At 35.0% G+C, this 20670-nt stretch overlaps 1 protein-coding gene across 1 annotated transcript in view; it reads left to right on the plus strand.

Moving 5' to 3' along the window:
• The window catches only part of LOC150079465 (dual oxidase-like), a 177149-nt gene that overhangs the window by 40735 nt on the left and 115744 nt on the right, over positions 1-20670 (plus strand). The window contains exon 2 of the mRNA XM_090383907.1: positions 20512-20604. Within this exon, the coding sequence (XP_090240033.1) occupies positions 20512-20604 (93 nt within the window). The remainder of the gene's footprint in view (positions 1-20511; positions 20605-20670) is intronic.

Raw genomic sequence — 20670 nt, forward strand, 5'->3', positions numbered from 1 at the left:
GCTATACGTCTACACTGACGGGGATGACTACCCCTAGGACAATAATACGATTAGTCAAGAGCCAAAAATACGTGAATGTTTTTTGGAAATACGATAAGGATTTCTCAAAACATTCACGTACCCTGGCCAACACAATCTAATTTCAACCCAAATGAGTATTAGTGAACTCTGTCATTACGAATATGTCCCCTCTATGCAACAGTTTCTGGATATTTTACTGACTACAAGATACAGTAGTCTATTTCCAGCTGATATCATTTGAGAACCTCGTAGATGCTATGGAAAGGCAGTGAACTTTTAACTTGGATACTTCGAGGTGCAGTCCAACGAATGGGACTATTCAACTTGCCAAGTTAGAAAAAAAAAAAAAAAAATACTGTACTGCAAGCATTGAATCTAAAACATCCCCACTGTGTGTGGGGGGGGGGGGGAAGTCATATATAGTTCTTAATATAGAGGCTTTTGTGAGGTGGGGAAACAATTTTTCTTGACTTTGACAATACAGCATTACTAATAATAATAATAATTTCGCCACTAGTAATTAAGCCACTAGGAGAGAAAGAATAATGAAAGAGTATTATTATATATACTACTTAATAGGATTTTAGTAACAGTTTTTTTATTATAAAATTGATAATGCTTTTTTCTTTCCATGCTCTCAAACTTTTTTGTTTACTGCAAAAAAATCAAAAAAACATTTTTCTTTTCATAATTAACTAATACACTTATTTATGGAATTAATTTAAGCTCAATTAACTTGTAGCTCAGTATTTTTATTGCCGATAAACGATTATATCAAATAAATCAAGGGCAAACGCATTGCATTTCTATGATGAAATGATTCAAAAAGACAGGACATAGGCCGCCGTAGCCGAGTGGTCAGGCACACGGGTGCGTAAGTACACGTGCCTTGAGTGATTGGGAGTTCAAGCCCGTGACCGCTGAATACGGTGCTGTTTCTTGTATTCTGTCCAGCTTGGGAACTCCTCTGACCATTTGGTCGTCCCGGAGTATAAACAAGAAATTTTACTTTTTATTTAACCATATGCAATGATGCAAAAACTGTTTAAAGAGCAGTGTATAAACCATTTTAGACACATTAAATTATAGAAAAATATGTTGGAAATGAATACTCACTGTTAATGAAAGAAATAATTCTACAGGCAGGAGATTTATCAAGACCTGTTGTAGGAGTGCATTAACTTGTAAGGCGTGTGTCTTTTTTTTTTTTTTAAGGCCTGTTAACAGGTTGAGACCAGGATCTTCCGTTAGTAGTACCCTTATTCTGTACGTTATTCATTGGAATGGAACTATCCGTAATCTCCAGTAATGGAAAAACTGACTGTCAGATCATCAGAAAAAATTATGGCCAGTGTTTTAAAACAGAGAAGGCTCCGATTTTTTTTTTTATTTTTCATTCTTTATGGAACCAGCCCTGTACATATTTTGCCCTTTGACTTCCTCGGCAACGACTTTTGTCATTGCTTCATGGTTAGAAATTTCGGCATATTAAAAAAGTGAAGTTCCTAAGAACCTTCACTTTCTTTTAAATGCATCTTCACCTACATTTTTAATTAAAGCCATGATTTTAGCGGAAATTTATCCCGCTTATGTTTGCGAAAAATTTCAATCATTGAACGACGGACATTCTACTTTAACTCGCATATATGATACTGAGCGAAAAATAAGATGGTGGGAGAGTACCTACTTCCAATTTATTATCAGAAATGGTATGCTACATACAGCCTTCCTTATATCTACTAAACCTAGCCTCTTTATTTATTAACGCTGCATAACCAAAATACCGAGAAAGGACTACTTACAATATTGCCAGTGCTTGACCTTGGTCGGAATCCATTCCGGCTGAAATTTAACTTCTTACATTAACTTTTATAATAGCTTTAATTTTTTTAAAAGACTTAAAGTCAAAAATGCATATTTTTTTTAAAAATTAAGCTCAAAGCGTTCCGTTTGTTAAACTTCTAAAGGGGAAAAAAAATTTTCTAATTAAAACAATCGCTGCCAATTAAAAGTTCGAGTGCCCTAGTTAGCCATGGTGTCCGAATTTCCGAACCAACCAGAACCAGCACGTAATATTTACACGTATTCGAACTTTTTAAAAAACTCTTTAATTATGATTTTATTTCCAAATATTAGCAACCCAGTTAATATTTTCTAGTTCAAGCACTTGATATTGCTCCTCTGCATTAACTGCAAACATCATGGCGATGTAATGCAGTAACAAGACAAAATTCAAATATTTATCACAAAAGGACAAGCAAAAAAAGTAAATGTATTCAAGAAGTCTAAATTATAAGTTACGGAGCTGTCCAACATAAATATTAGCATAATACCTGTCATTATGCAGCTACCCAACATTATAAATATTAGCTTAGTATCGGTTATACCAAGTGACTTTGTTTTACTGATGTTTACCAAGAAAGGAGTATGTAACTTCGAACATCTCACTATAAACATCGCTTGATTCATATGAAAATCTCAGGGTTTCCAGAACACCCTTAACTACTTTAAAACAAGAAACCGAACATTGAAATGCAAGGGTACGATCTTACACGCGTATGAGTTAACCGTGGTTCTAGCTCACGTGACTGCTAAATACGGTGCTGTTTTTGTCCTCTCCTGTCTTGCGAACTTCTTTGATCCTGTGTGGCGCTGTCCTGAGTATAAAAATAATTTATTTATTATAGTGATACTAATGTCAAATTGTAAATAACATCAATTATTTTAAGGTAACTGATAACAATAACAGACTTATATAGGACTTGTTTTTTATATGTATACAGCAGGGTTTGCGAAGAAAATTATACTTTAATACGATCTGCTGTTGTGATGCAAGAAATTGTGTGAACTGAAACGTAACTTTTCGTCAAGATTGTCAGCATTGTAGGTTAGGGAAGTAACTGCCTAGAGAAGGAATACCTCTTCTCGCTCCCCCCACTTTTTTGTCTATCGATTGCAAACGTGAGCGCACTAACATATGATTTTGTGGGTGTGATATTGCGTGGGGAGGCGGAGAAATGCCAATTTAAAAAAAATTAGCTCATTTCGAGGACAGGTGTACTATCATAGACTTTATATCTGATGCCATCTATTCCCCATGTTTATTTGGGTTAATTTGTTGGATTACGGAAGACATTTCCTTTTGTTATCATTGGGAACCAATAACGTTTGATTTGGGTCTGACGTCATCTTGTGGTTTGTAAGTTTTGGTGCCTAGGGGAATCGACTAATTCTAGAATCGAGTCAAAGTAATTTAATGAAATCGTTTGCTCATGTACTTTAATATAATAAATTAATACTATTAAGAAACTTTATTTTTCTCCTTTTTCCCCCAACCTGTATTAGAATATTCTGTTGTTCTTCCTCATCCGTGATGTTATTAGATGTGTGAAGAAATATGAATTCTGAGTATGATTTTATTTGGCAGAAACGTTTGCCACTGGACAAACCTTGTTTCTTTGATGTGGCCTAGTACATTGATTTGTTCACTTGCCCAGTTTCCTCCTCCCCTTTCTGGATGCGTGTGTGTGTTTAAACTAATGTTACTGATATATTGGCCAGCGCATGCTTTTTATAATCATTAAACTGTCCCTTTTCCTTCCTGCAGGAGGGTCATGTCAAGATCATAAATTCTAAATCGGTCAGTTTTAGAGCCATCTCTAGTAATGTAGTTGAAAGAAATGTATTATATTCTGTTTTTTATATTTTTTGTCTTCATTAATGAGTTAAATAACATCTTCATAGCAATCAGCACTTCGGTTTATTATCGCTATTTTTTTGCCTTATTCCGTTTTACGCATATTCAATAAAGTAATACATAACATTAATTATTCAATTAAGTGATACATAACATCCTGATTTATTCTTGAACATGGTGCGTGTCCAGTTACTGCTCTTTCTTCATACATTCCATGTGTTTCTCCGTGTCGTTACTCCGTGAAAGAAAGTACTGTATCTCTTCTATCAATCTGAATGCTTTACAGTAGAACATTAACCCTTTTCTGATTCTTGATTTTAATATTTTTTTGTTTTTAATTGTTTGTATGGATTTCCAGAATCATTGACAGCTTCATTTTTACTGATTATTTTCTCCAAGAAACAGTGGACAGTCAAAGTGAAGTATTTTATATTGCTTGATTTTTAATGTTTTCTTTATGTTCCACCTTTTCATGTACACATTTCTGCTCTGCATCAGCGAACAGCTGCATTTTTGTTTCTTCAGTTATTATCAATTAATTTGTGTTCCGAAGTGATCACAATAAGTTGCGTTCACTGTATTTATTGCATAACGGTGTTAGATAACATTTGAAAGAGCTTGAATTCCCAAAAGGAAAACTTGTTCAATTTCATATTTTCTGATTTCATTATATAAACCATTCTATTTTATTTACTTAAAATATACATACTGGATTAAATATCCTATTCATAACTGAAAAAACTTCAGATGATTTGACAAATGTATACTACTTTCTCATTCCTTGGCTTTATTTGGGAACTGTGGATAGGGAGGCTATACAAACTTTTATGCGCAACTCAGATTTATTTAAGACATTAATAAAAATGCATAAAAGATAGATGGTCTGATTTGAAGCAGGTAAAAAACCTTTCAGACTATTCGGCTGATACATACATCTCTGGAGATTAACTTTTCACCTTATTTACAGGTGAAAAGTTATTCTCCAGAGATGTATGTATCAGCCGAATAGTCTGAAAGGTTTTTTTCACCTGGTTGAATTCTTAGTAGGTCCAGGGCTAAACATTTGTCAGCGTTCTCAGGGTCAAGGGAATATATATAGCTAAAAGCATAATATAACCATAAAATTATTCTTGGAATACCGGGAAGTTAACATTCAATTAACCATCAGAGAATCCTTCGACATTGACGATAAAGAACGTTACTTGTAAATTTAATGTCTTTAGCACTCTTTTACTCAAAGTTATTCGTATTTAAATAGGTTTCCATTTAAAATGGTCCCCTTGGGTAATGACATTTGTTTCGTTATACCTGTATTCAACTGATTTATCAGACAGTAGCAAAATATGCAAAGTAGGCTTTCTTACATCATTTGCTACTACTAATACTAAAGGAATGTAATAACATCCATTTAAATATTCATAAATCAATATAAACTGTTTCCATCACTCATAGAAAAAAGATATTTTTATTGGCTAGCCAGGAAAATTAAGTTTTATTAATAAAATTCATTACATTAAACAGATTTTTTTCCCCCTCTACCCGTTCGTTTTGATGTTATTTGCGAAATAGTTTAGGTGCAAAAATTAAGGAAAATCTAAAATTGATTTTCAATGCGCATTATATTCTCGACACACTGAAAGCTATGTAGTTTCCTAAATGCTTAAGTCGAATTATTTCGGACAGTCTGTCATAAATTTGGTGACATCTAGCTACAAGTAAGATGTACTTTTATTATACGTATATAAATCTTTTGTTAATTTCAGGTTATCTGCCAGTGTAATTTAAAAAAAATAAATAAACACATTTAACGTATCTTATGCTGAAGATAACACTTCCAGATCCGCTTTTGGTAAAAATCGCGAAATTTACATTTTCTGAATTATTAAAAGGGATGGTGATGTTTCTTAAAAATGGCTTTATGGAACTTCCAAATACGAAAGGTATTAGAACCTTTAGTACCGCGCATGGGTTGAAGCCTGAAAAGACAGGACATATTTGTTGATATGGAACTTGAATTTCTGTTCATTTTCAGGAAATACATATGAAGGAAGGTTGTTCCAGAAAACAGAAGTAGAATCGATGACGAATAAGAGAAAGAAAGTTGGTTCTAAAAGCTTGGAGTTGGACAGCGAATGGGTGCTGACCGGTTTGGAATAGAATGGGGAATTTACAGCTGCTACTTCAAAAGTGCCCATGGAAAGGCATGTACGAGGCAAGAGAGCGGAGAGACTTTGTAAGAGACGGGTCATTAATTAACCTGACAGCTTTCTCTTTTGAATGGAGTTAGAAGTTTGAGAATGGTGTGGAAGGCACTACCCCAGATATGAGAACAATATTCCATGGTAGAGTGGACTGGAGATTTGTACGGAGTTAGTTGTTTAGAAGAAGAAAAGTAACGCTGAAAGCGAAAGAGAAAAACCCAGTTTTTTTTTTTTTTTTTAATACAGAGGTAACTATTTATGATGTGCAGATTGCCAAGAGAAATTAGTCAGGGTAATCCTTAGTAGAGATATGTGATCTTGTCTAGAAACCTTGGTGTCATTGAGGACGGAGTATAGGAGCGACAGATTTTTTTTTTTTTTTTGTGCGAGAAATAAGACACGACTGAGTTTGAGAAGAATTCAAGTTAACTAACATTTCTTTTCCTCTGTGTGCAAGGCAAGGTTTCTCAAATTGGAAAGTGAAATGTAGCATGCTATCATCAGCAAAACTATGGATAGTTTCCGGCAGTTAGGTTATTATTTACTGTTGAGGGAAAGGAATCATCAGGTAACATTATGCGTGAGCAGTGCACAATTCAGAACAACTGTCATCCTTTTGTATTTCAATTTAAATATTGCAGGCTTAAATATACAGGAAGTGTCTGTATTATTTAGCCCACATATGCTCCTAAATATACCGCCTAAAGGAAAAGTAAGTGGCCTAGCCCTGGACCAGTGGTGTCCAACCTCCGAGTCTGATACGGCTTGAGCTGAAAGTTAACTAAAACAACGTTTTAATTTTGTTAGGTATTTCAAGAACAATGTACATTCGACGCTAAAATAAGTGAAAATAAACGGATTTAAAAGACTGTGGCGAATATGTGAGTGTGTTGAAGTTGCAAAGCCACGTGTTGGTGTCGTGGAGTCTTGTTTTTTATATATATATTTTTGTATCAAATATGTGCGTGCCCGACCAGAAGCGTCTGTATATACGAGGTGCTATCAAAATGTTCCAAGACTCTAATTATGGGGCGCCTTCTGCTTCGCCTTGGTGGATGCGCAGTACACGTCATTGAAAATGTAACACACTAATTTTTCTCGAATCACTCAGTGCGGCCCGCGAAACAAATCCAACTCTGAATATGGCTCCTGTACGGGAAAAAGGCTGGATACCACTGCCCTAGACGACTCAAACTGCAAACACAAGTTACTATCTATTGTGGAAAAAGTTGCACTATTAAAGAAACTCAACAGTGGAACTTCGGTGAAGCGATTGTACAAAAATATTTTGTTGGTTTAATTAAATGCGTGAAGTATTTTCGAAGGGGAAATTTTTTAAATTTTATTTTTACTGTGTAGTAAGAGTATAATACTTTCTATACGCTGTAGGCTGTTTATTTTTTCTCAATGTGTATGAGCACCCGAAATCCCGAAAATTCAAGATGTGGCAAGACTGAGTTCGTTCTCAAGATTACCGGATTGGGGCAGTTTGGCTGTATTGTCATTTTCTGTAGGACAAGTAAAAGCGACTTCAGGGATTTTGGGACCGAGAGCAAAATCGCAGGATCGACGAATAGCATTTCAAAGGATATAAGTAAGGCCATATCCACATACTATAATAGATACACAAAATTGATATACAATTTACGTTCTGGAGGAGAAAGACATGATGAGCTGAGTACGTTTCGTATCATCACGGACCAGTAACATGCAAAACGTTCCTGTTTGCCATAATTGTGGATTTTTTTCACCTGAATATTGTTTAGGCACGGCTAGCCAAGTGATTAGCATTAAAGGTACAAAGTTTATGCATACCGTGCGTTCAAATCTACGATATACCCTAAAATAATGCGGGGTATAGAGTATGTATATGACTACCATAGAGCGTTTTCTTACCTTACGATATATTCTTGTATTTGCCATATAAACTCATTATGTGTCTGCCTCTGCGGACGACCCAGAATATAAACAGGAAATTTATTTACTAATGAAATGATCATGCATAAAAATGAGCTTGCGTCACTCCTAAGTAAATAATTAGGCTGTCATCTTCAGTAACTAGCTTGATTTTCGCAAACTACTTGCGAGCTTTAAAATTATCTGAAAGGATTTCTTATAAAAGCTGTGCTCTATATATGGACAGCATTTCGGATTTTTTTCTCAATGTCTTAGAGGAATCGGCAATTTCGAGTTCCATATGAATATCCCCTTGTCGATTATGAATATCCCTTGACGAAATCGCGCATAATCTCAATGTTCATTTGTTCATCAAGATGGTGGAACGGCAAATGATTAGTGTTTATTATATGCCCTTCCATTTGAAAGCTAAAAACACGTCTACTGGTGACGTTCAAATATAAAAACATTAATACAAAATTCTTTAATGTTTTTCGAATTTCAAAAAATGTAGTTTTTTTTAATTTATTAAGAAAACGTTGGATTGCACACTTGCTCAATGTGAACATTCTGAAGTTGAGTTTTCAATAAAATAAAAAATAAAAAAACCCAACAAACTTTAATTGAACACTTTGTAAAACTTAAGTCAATAAGTCAGCACAAATTAGGAAATGAGAATTGATCGGTTTTTCATCCCCCACAAGGGCAGTTCCTTTGGATAAGACTAGTTTAATGACTAAGAAATTCATCTTTCTCAAATATCTCTGTTGTGATAGCTTCTGTTGAAACAACCATTCCGAAAAGATATATTTGAGAGATATTGCAGAGGCTTTGTGGCCAAAGCAACAATTTTTGCATTCTTGGCGATATGGAGAGAACAAATTCATTAAATTAATATAATAAACTTTTCATGCTTTACAAATATTTGTACAACAGAAAATATAAAAATTCGAATTACAGATTTAATGTCTCTTCAACAGTGGCGTGACTAGGGTATGGCCACGGCTGTGTCAAGACTTAAGCGTCTGCAAGAAAACAAGAAAATGTCCCCTCCCTCCACTACATCAAGACTGCATTACTTTTTTTTTCGCCATCCCGTTTTGCCAAAAGGCACTATTAATTTAGTCGGACATGATATTTGGCGTCTGGATACAGTTGCTTTCATTTTAACACTACCCTGACTACGTATAATGTAGTCCCGGCCATAGGCTCCGAATGGATTTGACTCACTAAATGAATTTTTAATTAACATTAAAAGTGGCTAAAATTTATTATCTCTAAATGAATTACAAGCTTTTATATAAAAGCTACAGGCTTTTGGGTAACGATTTAATGTTTATTTTATAATTTAAGTTTTTATTGAATTATTAAAATTAATTAATAAATTGTAATTTAATAAAAAAAATAATGAAGCAAAGGCACGTTTCTGATATTTCTGACTTGCAATATGTAATAATATGCAGCACTTAAACTACTTTTAACGGATATTATGGGACATTTTTCGAAGTAGAGAAAGTATTTCATTCATTAAACAAAAATTACATCTTATACAAACGCTATTTTAAAATTCTAGATATTGTGGTATATCACAAATTGATATGCACAGAAAATTAGGTAGGCCTTCATGGTAATGTCAGTGCACTAATGTGTTAAATCCGGATCTACTTGTACGTATACTGTTCTCAGTGACAGTACTATTATATACTGTAGTGGTTTTTCTCACTTGTTTGAAGAGGTCTGAGTTTGAATCTTGTCGGAGATGGAGGCATTCTTAAAGGCATCACAACTATAGTTCGTCGATCTCCTGCAAAGGGAGTAAGATTTTGCCATGTGAGCTATTTTAGAGTTTTCAACTGGCCCAATATTCGGATCGACCCTTGAACAAACGTTCGTAGTACCTCGTAGGTGATTCTCTCTTAATCATTATCATTGGTAGTTGGGTCTAGATACAGAAGCTGAGAGGAATGAGTGGGAGAATCACGCATGGTAAAAGGTTGTTGCCCTCACTTCCTGAAGTGTTTTTTGGCGCTTAATCTGTGCACAGAAAAACTTTCAGGTGCAGAAAATCTGAACCAAGGCCCGATCAAGTCCCCAGGATCGAATATGTTGTATAAAATGCATAGTTTTTTTTTTTATTGTAATCACAGATCTATGTAATAAATGCTTCTGACACAGTTTATATTTTGTCTATAATACCTACTTAGACGCTATGATACTTTATAGTAAAATTGCTTGACTATGTGTGTAGTCCGTTTATTTTATTTTTTTAAAGAATGCCTTTGATCGAAAATGTCTGGACATGTTTTAAAAGTGAACTGGAAAAAAAAGTATGCGCATTTAAGTTTATGATACATAGTAACTTAGCTGCTGGTGTATCATTTCATTCAGGTGGTAAAAAAAATCTTTAAAATTTAATTTAGTTTTAATTATAAATTAAATTTTTGTCACTATGCGATATTCGTAATGACAATTCAATCAGATGGGGCTTACTCTATGCCAAAGGCCCTCTGGGTTGCACTCGGTTTTCGGGGGCATGTTATTTTTTACGAAGCACTTTGTTTAATATTTCGTTAAAAAAAAAAAAAAAAAACAAACCACTAATCCTGGTATGAAGCGTATTTTATTTTAATATTTGAAGTTAAATCTCTATAAAGTATTTATTAATTTATTTGTAGAAGAATAAGAGAAATTTACCTCAATACGATACGTAGAACACTTCCGTATGATACTCTTGTTAATTTATAAAAGTAAGTATATACGCATTAGCTAAATTTTGTCACATCTCTTTATTTGCACTTCTTCTGGAAGAGGGCAGAAATTAAAACTTATGAAATATTTTGAGGGGAGCGCAAGGTATAAAAGTTGTTGGGAACCTATGCCCTGTGGAGTTCCAGTATTCCAACTTTGAGCACAAACAGAAAACCACGCTATCCTATGATCTTAACAGTTTGTATTATCCTATGATGATACATCAGTGCAGTGTGTTTTAGATGCTACTCTCTGACCAGGACTGTTACAAAAGCTTAGTTGAAGTGATAGTTTGGAAGTTCCAGATGGGTAAACTCCCTTAATTAATCATATTGTGGCAATCTGAGGAACCATCCTAGATAAGAAGTTAAACGGTGGTATGGGCAGAAAGGACATGAGAAAAATACTTTACCTGCTAACGCTAAGTCGGGTGTACCTAGCTTGGTGAGGTAACTATAGATCACATAACTGCAAAATTATGAACCTTTTAGCTACCTCATGACATAAGTGCCTTGGAACTAATCTAAACAGCTCAAATCCTTGTTGTACATGAGTGAAACTTCCTCTAATATGGTTATTTGTCTCATTAAGTTCGGACGACTGCGCTTTAACTGTTTAGTCAATTAAGGGCTTAGATATATAATAAAATAAAGTTTTAAAAGAAAACATTTTTTGAGAAAATTCTTTGCAATTCAATACAGAAGAATAGCTTGCTCTGAGATAAACAAACAAACATCAAAATAAAACTGCACAAACATACACAACAAACTGTTTCCTGAAATGGCTTCTTCGCAATTTTTATAACCAAACAAGACTCATAACGGAACTTCATAATATCTGCCTCTCACTCACAAATAGGTTCTCGCTGCTCTCTACTTACTGCAATGGAACTAATTGAGTTTTTCTTGTTTACTCCATTCTTCTGTTTTAACGGTTGACTTCCTGAAACAAGATTGCTACATAGTGAAGCCAGTTCCCACCAATATTCTTTCCCTAACCCCCCCCTCTTTTGTAAGGTCAACAATCTCCTGTGTATTGTAACAGAAAGTAGGTTTGGGCCTACAGGCAAAGAGGCTGTAACCGATCTAGCAGAGACATCTGATGTACTCTTCGCGAAGATGAAAGTCATACTTTTTCTCTTTCCACACCACTTGATTCGTGCCATCTGGTGTACGTGAGCGTGCTAGCCATGCCTACTCACGTACCACAAATGCTAATCACGATTCATTTAAGGTTATCCTGTCTTTTGTTTTCACTGCGGATTGAAGACAAGCGAAAGTTTCTGAAGATAATTACCATCTGATCTTATGAGCCGTAATTTTATGAAAGCTTATTTCCAGCTGAAAAAAAAAAGAAACCGTAGTGTTAAATTACATTACAGCATTTTGTGACAGTGTGAATCTTTCCTTTTTTTTTAAATTTAAATGCCTGGAAATATAGGTGGTTTGCCATAATGTTTCTGGCCTCAACATTATTCGGTTATTGGACGTGACTAATTTCGCTAGATCTATCCCAGCTTATTTATAAACTGGACATGCTGTTCAAAACATCTAAATAGTTCCACCAATATTGATAGTAATTTGTAATTTCTTACGAGATGTCCAAGGCGTGGTAGTTCCCAGTCAGAATTGCCCATAAAAAAAAAAGTTTAGTATCCTTTCAGAGGTTATCCAGGCTATTATTAATATAGTAGGAACTTTTTCCAACTTGTGCCGAAGTAAGATTTCCAGTGCTTTGGTCAGTATGTTTAGTTAGGACATGGGTTACCGGTCTTGTTATGAAAAAGTACTCAATGAAGATCCTTTCTCTAAGACTTCAATCTACCTGGACGATCTCGTTTATGCCTCCTAACTTGCCATGGCTAACTAGTCTTCGATTACATCCTGGTAATTTGAAGGGCACGAATACACTCCCACTTCCAATAGAACAGTAAGATTAAAGAATTTACAAGACTGTCGAAGAAGCTCATTTTCATTCAAATATCCAAATAAATTTGTCACATACCACCGAGAATGAAAGCCGAAAAAATTAAATACGGGGGGGGGGGGAGGCGAAATCTTTTACATAGTAAAATACACTTGATAACAATTCCTGCCATTTTTACTTCATATTGCTTTTTTCAAAGTTTAATTTTAAAGCTTTACGGGTTTTCGAATAATACATATTCGAAGATTGCAATTATTGCCCCTGAAAACGAGGAAAGCAATTAAAGGTAAATCTGTTTGCTACTTGTATTTTTGAAGGCTCTACATTTTCTTTAGAGATTTGTATAATTGGTTTATTGATTTCATACATGATTTCCGTTTGTATTCAAGGATGCCGATAATTACAAACAGCATGCTATTTTCCTAGTAGCATTTTGATAGGCGAAAATTTGGGCCATGAACCGCTTGAGGAGTTTTTTTTTTATATAATGAGGACAATGCTGTGTAGCGCGAAATCAATTCTGATCTCCTCCCTTTCATTTCTCGTTTACCGGACTTTTCCTTCCAGCTTTGTTAGCAAGTGACTCATAGTTAACGGAATCTTTGATTTGGGTTCATTTAATGATTAAGGAAAGTAGAGGTTCGTGTGCTTTTTTGTTGTTATTAACCTTATTAAATGATATTTATTTCAGAGAATATGAAAAAAGCAAACGATATGGAAAAATACGGCAATGCTGACACTACCTTGTAACTTCTTCCAAGGTAGAGACTACCTTGCTAAAGTCATTTCAAGTGAAGGAAGAATTTCCATTACTTGGTGGTATTGGTGAAGAAATGGGACACGCACAAACCATTCCCATCAGAAGTATGTACATTTTCAGAGAAATAGCTATTCATTCCGGAAATTAACCGAAACCTTACTATATTTTTTCATTTTCAAAATTAGTGCAACTCCTAGTTAGTGGTAATCGGTATGTTTTAGCCAATCGCAAGATAAATGCAGTATTTTCTTGTTTTCCGCGCCTGTGTTGATTTTGTCTGTACAAGCGTGTATTCGCAGGTGGATTTTTATGTTGTGCGAGTTTGAATGGGGGTGTTCTTAGATGGGGGAAGCAGGAAACCCCATCGGTCCCCTGAATCGCCTAACTCAGCCTCCCAGATTGAAGAGGATTTCAGAAATTCTTCCACTCTTTGAGACTCGAACCCAGCCTTCTCCAAACGAGTGGTAGACGGCAATATGCCGTGCCGCCTAGGCTGCTACGGAGAACATACAAGTAAACAAATGGATAAATATTAATTATGGGCATGAAAATAATTTAAGAAAAAAAACATGCCTAAAACGTTCGACTTGATTATTGGACAGACTGCATTATATAGTTGAAACGTATCGCATAAAACTTACATTATAAAGAATAATCAAAAGGCAACTCATCCTTCTTACATAATATCCCAGGATATGTTATTACTTTACTTTTGATTATTATATAATTTAATTTGTTTTCATGCGATAACTTTCAGTTACATTAATGCATTTCGATTTAATATCCAACAAGAAGAGTGTTCTCAGTAGCCCATTAATAAGATATTTAATTTTGAATTGTACACAGAGTATACAGCCCACCAAACTTATGCAGCCGACCAGGCTAGCCGAGTGGGTAAAGTACCTGCCCGGCAACCCAAAGGTCGCGGGTTCGATTCACGCCTCGGGCTTGGATCAAAGTACTGCAAAAACCTTGGGAGGTGCAATATGGCCACAGAAGCCGATGCGCCAACAACTACCAAATAAAAAAAAAAAAAAAAAAAAAAAATCAAACTTATGCCTTTTATTCTTAGAAGGAAAATGTTTTTGTTGGCTACAAAGGACACAAAGAACCCCTAATGTTGTTTAATTTCTATGTAAATTATTTAGCAATATATTATTGTTTCAGATACTTCTGTCAAAACAGATATGATTATTCTATCAAAATAGGATTTCACCTCTTGCATAACTAGAGGGAGATATGGAGTCTACATTTTTTGACATTCCTCCCACTTGACGTATACATCTTCAGCGGTGTAAACAGTTACTGCGGTGTTAATGCGATTGTGAAGAATATTTTAACCATTTCCTTAAAAAGTACTAATTAAATAGAACTTGTGCAATCCACAAGACACCAGTGTAACTCTGCCCAAGCTATTTCTTTAGGAATCTAAACCTAAATAACGTTTAAACTAATATGTTATGAAGAACTATCTCAAATTCCATCATGCAACATCAGATGAAAAACGCTCGACTGGAGGCTAAAGCAGAGTTCCTGGTGTAAGATCTTACAAATATAATAGAAATATCTATTTAGCTAGAATAAATCCAGGAAGGGCAATGGAAAGTAAGAATTAGCATTAATGCCAGAGAATTAAGTTAAAGATAGTACCATATTAAGATTGGATATTTAATTTTAATGTAAATAAGGATATAAAGTTTGAAGAAACACTTGATTTCGGGATGGGAAAGTTATAGACGTATATGTTAAATAGCGGCTAAATGGAAACGAGTAATATAAGAGAGACAGCGGTCAGCACTAGAGAAGGGGTGTCATTTGTGAACAGGCAAGAAAAGGGTTGCTGAGGGCAAGAACAGTAGGACCGTGAAATGGGATTACAAAACGTCTTTTTTGATCTAAGCCACCGTTAGGAAGTAAAAAAAAAAAAAAAAATAGTGGACGTCCAGTGTTCGCGTCAAAAGAAAACGGCGTCAGGGTGGCTGATATTTTGGCAAGTTGGCCATATTTAGCAGAGAAGGTGTGAACACGAAACTGACTATTTTGGAGGTGACCAGCAAACATGAAAAGGTCATGCTTCCGTGTGAAAAAAAAAAATATATATATATATAAGAAAATTTCTAGAGAAGGGTTGGTTTGTGTGCTAGGGAGACTGCTGTGGTCCAATGTTTTAGCAAATAGGAAGGAATTAAAAATTAAACAGTATGGGGATTGGTTGTGAGTCCTTGTGGGAGGTGTTCCAAACTTGAGGGGAAAAGAAAAGTTCTGGGGGAGGGAGTAATTGAGCAAGTTTCCACTCTGTATCTGACTTTTCTGTGGTCAAAAAGGGAAAAGTTGTGAGTTTGCGGGTTGAAGTGGGAGAAATAGATTTTTTTTTGGTGGTCGGAGTTCACATTTAGTAGTAGCAAGATGGAAAAAAAAAAAAAAAAAAAAAAGTGCAAGAAAGAAAGCCTGGTCCTGCATCGAAGGGCAGTAATAAGGTGATTGGCATCCCTGGCAACGTAATCGCAAGCTGTACCTCCGAAGTTTTGTCGTGTAAAAGCCTACACTTGTGTCTAGGATCCGGCCCGTTGAGAAATAGCCAGTTGTGCAGATATGTGAGCCAAGAAAAGAAAGCAAGCCTGTCTGCCACTAAGGAAAGCAGTGTTGTCCAAGAAATGGAAGAAAGGGTGCCACGAAGGAAGCTTGAACTCAAGGACTCATAACCTAGCTCTGTAAGGAATTGAGTGATGTTCCTTAAAAAAAAAAAAAAAAAAAAACATTCCTGTTGTATTAGGCAAGTTAGTTACTAAGGTTGAGATAATTTATTATGAATGCAGATGATTATGAAATAACGCAAGGGTGGTAAAGGGGATGACTAAGATGATAACTAGAGAGTAATTAAGGTAGAATGGGTGATCTATAGTGAACATTGCTATGAGGACATCAGTTGCAATACACTTGTTAAAGGTTAGTAAAAAAAAAAAAAAATATATAGATGAAATGAGTTTTACTGATGTAAGTGATAAAAATTGGTAATGGAAGAGAATGATTGAGATATAATTGAATCACAATGAGTAAGATACAACTGATACAAACTGATGTTAATAATATCTAAATTGAGAATAGTTGATGAGGGAGATATAGTGTAGTGTACCATAGTATGGTTCAAATATATGGAAATTGGTATGCTTCTATGTAATTATTTGTTTTTTATGTAAATGCTGTATATAATGTTCATTAAAGGTTTCAGATTTTTATTGAAAAAAAAGGTTTGCTAACACCCGCTTTACACACCCTAGAATCTAGAATTTTCTGTGAATTGCAGTCAGATTTGCGTTTTGTGGGGTGGGCTTGTGACTTCAGTAGGGTGGAAGTCAAAACACAACAAGTAATAACATTCCCCCCCCATACACACACTGGGATTCATTGCGCTTTAATCATAATGAAGTAAAAAAAAAAAACGCATTATTTTGATCATAAGGGGGAGGCTATAGCCCCTTTAACTCATTCAGGACCGCCCCTGCCTGTGACATAATAACATATATTCGCAGCATAAGAGGACACGACTCATCCGAGAGATGTTTCGCTCACAGAACGTCATGTTTTATAGTTTCTCATGATTAATGGCTCCCATTGTTATAATTTTCTCTTAGGATCGATCCAACGCGAACTTCTATTGTTAGAGGGGAATTATGTATATCTTTGTAAAGTTTTCATTGTTATGGGTAAGGGGGGGAAAGGAATAGCACTGTATTTATTCACAGTACTCGTGAATTAGAGGAATTCGTGATTTACAAAGTTTGGCATTAACTGGAACAAGCACTTAGACAACCGGTACAAACACTATTTAGAAAAAAAGTGATGTATCTCATGCTGTGATACTGTCAGGAAATTTCAGGTGCTGAGGCTTCATCGTGGATGACTTGGATCTTTAATAACATGCAGGAAAGTTTTTAAAAAGATATTGCGTCATGATTTGCCTGCAGCATTTCCTCATAGCACCTCGCGCATACCTCACTGTAATTAGAGGCGTGAAGGGGAAGGTACAATTTCTTCGCTCCTGTGACAACGTGTAACTAACAAAATAGTTATTAGTAGCTATCGTAGTTTTTATTGCTTGCTAGTTTCTTATTATTCAAGGTTTCCAAACTTAACATTTTAAGACTTTTCATATTCCACCTTCGGGGAAGTGGGTGGACTCTGTGAATACCACTTCAATTACATTAATTGGTGGTTAGATGAGGATTTTTTTTTAAAATTAAATATCGTTTTCTATGATCATATTGCGCGCGCTAAAGCTGGTTTGCCACAGACAAATCGGCATTAGCATACGCGCATTATTATTAAAATACAACATTAGTACGCAGCGTGAAAAATTAAATCCTACATTATCACTTAACTTAGTTTCAGTTCCTACCGTCGACGACAGGACTTGAACCCGGAGGTTTCTAAACAGTTGTTGAATGACAAATTCGTTCAGCCCACAGATCCCTCGGTTACGAAGATTCCAAGGAGGAAATGTAATATATAAGAAAGTTCTATCGCAGGCTACTTAAGAATGGATGGGGGGGGGGGGGGATTATACAACAAACACCAGGATTTGTTAAACGAATTAGCTACACAATCGTTCTCATACATGATAAACTTAATCAGGAAGCGGTCTGCCTAATTATTTTAAGTTTATTATCTAAAATTTATGATAGCGGCAAAAAGGATTTTGTTTTTTAATAAATTATTTGTATTATTCGTTGCGAATAAACCTTAACAAAAGGCACGTGAGACTAGAAACAGTCAATTTTGCCGTGGTCCGGTTTTGCTATCTGTAGGTAAAGATGAGCTCCAATGCGTCGTTATGCGCATGCGTAGATCATTTGCTATCGGACACACCTAGAGCAATTTTAAAGTTGCACGTGGTTTTGTTTTTGACGTCTGTAAATGACTATATAACATTTAAATGTAACATAACTTGATTATTAAAAATAAGAGTATCAATGAGGTTCCCATTTCGAGTAGATCAGGCTTACTGAACACAGGTTTAATTTTTCGTAATTTAGCCAAAGGTATGTAATACTAGGATTTGTCTTGCTGCATACCGAAAGAGAAGTTTAATATTATAAAACCTAGTCAATCTTTCTTTTCTAGTCTCACGTACATAGGCAATGATTTTAGATTAGACTTCTATTTTGGCGAATAAAATAAATCCTAGTGCTACTTGTTTTTTTTTTTTTTTATCTTTGTTTTCTGTGACGTGTCTTTTATCTTTGATGTTTGAAAAGGGTTCTCCAATCTTTTTCAAATGGAAAGAGGAGAATGTCTTATGGTGTTGATTGTGAAAGCTCAAATTCATAAGGTTATGAGTTTTTTTTTTTTTTTTTGTAGAATACGAAAGCACATTAATATAATAAAGAAAGGTGAGCTTTCAACTGTTTATGAAGTATATCCCAACTTAAAGTATATCGGAATTTTACTGTATTTGTTCTTTCATAAACAAATACAGTAGTCCATTTTCATCAGGAGCGTATCCGTTTGACTATCGAACGAGGCGAACTGACGCAAAGGGCGGGATGAATCGTGAAGGGGAAAGCTACTTCACGCTCCCATTGTGGTTAATAGCTGAGGTGTTACACGAGCACACTGATCATTCATCGAATTCCCCCACTACATCGCTCCTTTCAACAGTAAATAAGAGCAAAGGAGGGCCAAAGAGACAGACGGTGACATTTTGTTATCTAATCGCATGTATATGACGATGGATGTTTATAGAATAACGTTCCACGTAATTCTCGGCATGCATTACCTAATTCCATTGGAAATCGGATTACGAGACTGTCATTTAACAGCCGTGTGACTGAGATAATATAGATGCTCTGAATAGCATTTGCGTGTTCATTGATATCCCTTTTTACATTTCTTAAGAACTACGAAGATGATTATAATTTTTTTTTTTTTTGTTATAACTTTTTTGTTCACTTGCAGGGTTTTTGTTCACTTGTAATCTATAAATAAGCTTAAGCGAGTGAAGAAATTCTTCAAGAAAAACTGGGTTGTTCTTTAACTTAATTCTATTGAATTATTGTTGTTGCCGCTTGTGGTTAAGAACTCAAATTTTAAGAACGCTTAAAGAAGTATCAAAACTCCAATCTTTTAACAAAATATTAGAATCCAATCTCTTATCTTTAAGAGATGTGTATTTTTCATCATTATGTAGTTAATTGAAACATATCGACACCTTTCGAATCAGATTTTTTTTTTCTTTTTTTTCACGGAGTGCTCACGCATTTTTCTTGTACTGTATTTAAGTAAAAGTCTTGACTGTTCTAAATTTGTTTTTTTTTTTTTTTTTTTTTTGTTTTTTTTTTCTGGTTAGATGGGGAACCCTTTTGCAAATAGGTCTTCTATGGAACCCACTTGCAAATCTGGATTGTCCGCGGAAACCGAATATCTTTAAAAACAATACATGCGTACACATTTAAATAAAAATTAATGAATATTTGCAAAACTTCTGAGATCCGTGGAAACACCCTTTGAAAACCAGCCTCTAGACAGTTCTGAATTTTGGAGATTTCTTAATTATTACGAAAATGTTGATGTATATTTGTTGATTTGCCTTTAGCCAGCGGGTAGTTGGTTGAACAGACTTCCATCCCTTGTTGTGGAAGTTGATAGCCTAAATAAATTTAAGGCTCAGCTGGTCAGGTATTTCGAACGAACGGAGGGGTGAAGTGGAAGTTTTTTTTTTTTTTTTTTTTCTGCATAAGCTTGCTTTCTTGCATTATATGCCTATGCTAATATTTCGACAACGCTCAAACCGGACTTCTTTCCAAGTTACTGGCGCCTCCTTACGGCAAGGATCGTGTTTATTTTCCTTTCTTTCCTTAAAAGTCTCGCGGAAAAAGCCAGTTTGAAAATCTGTGCTCTAAAGAATTTATTAAAGCATTCAGATAAAATAATTTATATAAAAAAAAGTTTATCGTATTTAACAACGGCATTAACAAAATGCAACTGATCGAATCAACAAAATTCGATCACATAATTTCTCTGTGCATCTTTCCAGTAGCAGAAGGTGCTCCCATTACGAGTACAAACGTTCTTATGTAAGTAGTATTTTGACGTAAGTTGAAAGATATATATTCTTTGCATCTGAAATTATTCTTGTAAGAATAAGAAAATTATATAAATTTGTTTCCCATTTTTATGAGAAAGTCTTTGTTATGTCAAAAATAATATTAAACACTTGTATTAAAATTCATATTGTATTTTACTTTCCTACATTTTTCTTGCAGGTTCCAGTAAATTCCAATTGTATACACACACAGAAAAGCAGCGATACGATGGATGGTATAACAATTTAGCTCATCCTGACTGGGGCTCAGTTGGTAAGCGAAATTTCCAATATATTCGTGTATCTGGTATCATTAGATATTCCCAAGTAAAAGACTGGG

The sequence above is a fragment of the Mastigoproctus giganteus genome, chromosome 10 (assembly GCF_048544385.1).
Source record: "Mastigoproctus giganteus isolate SK-2022 chromosome 10, ASM4854438v1, whole genome shotgun sequence".
Classification (NCBI taxonomy): domain Eukaryota; kingdom Metazoa; phylum Arthropoda; class Arachnida; order Uropygi; family Thelyphonidae; genus Mastigoproctus; species Mastigoproctus giganteus.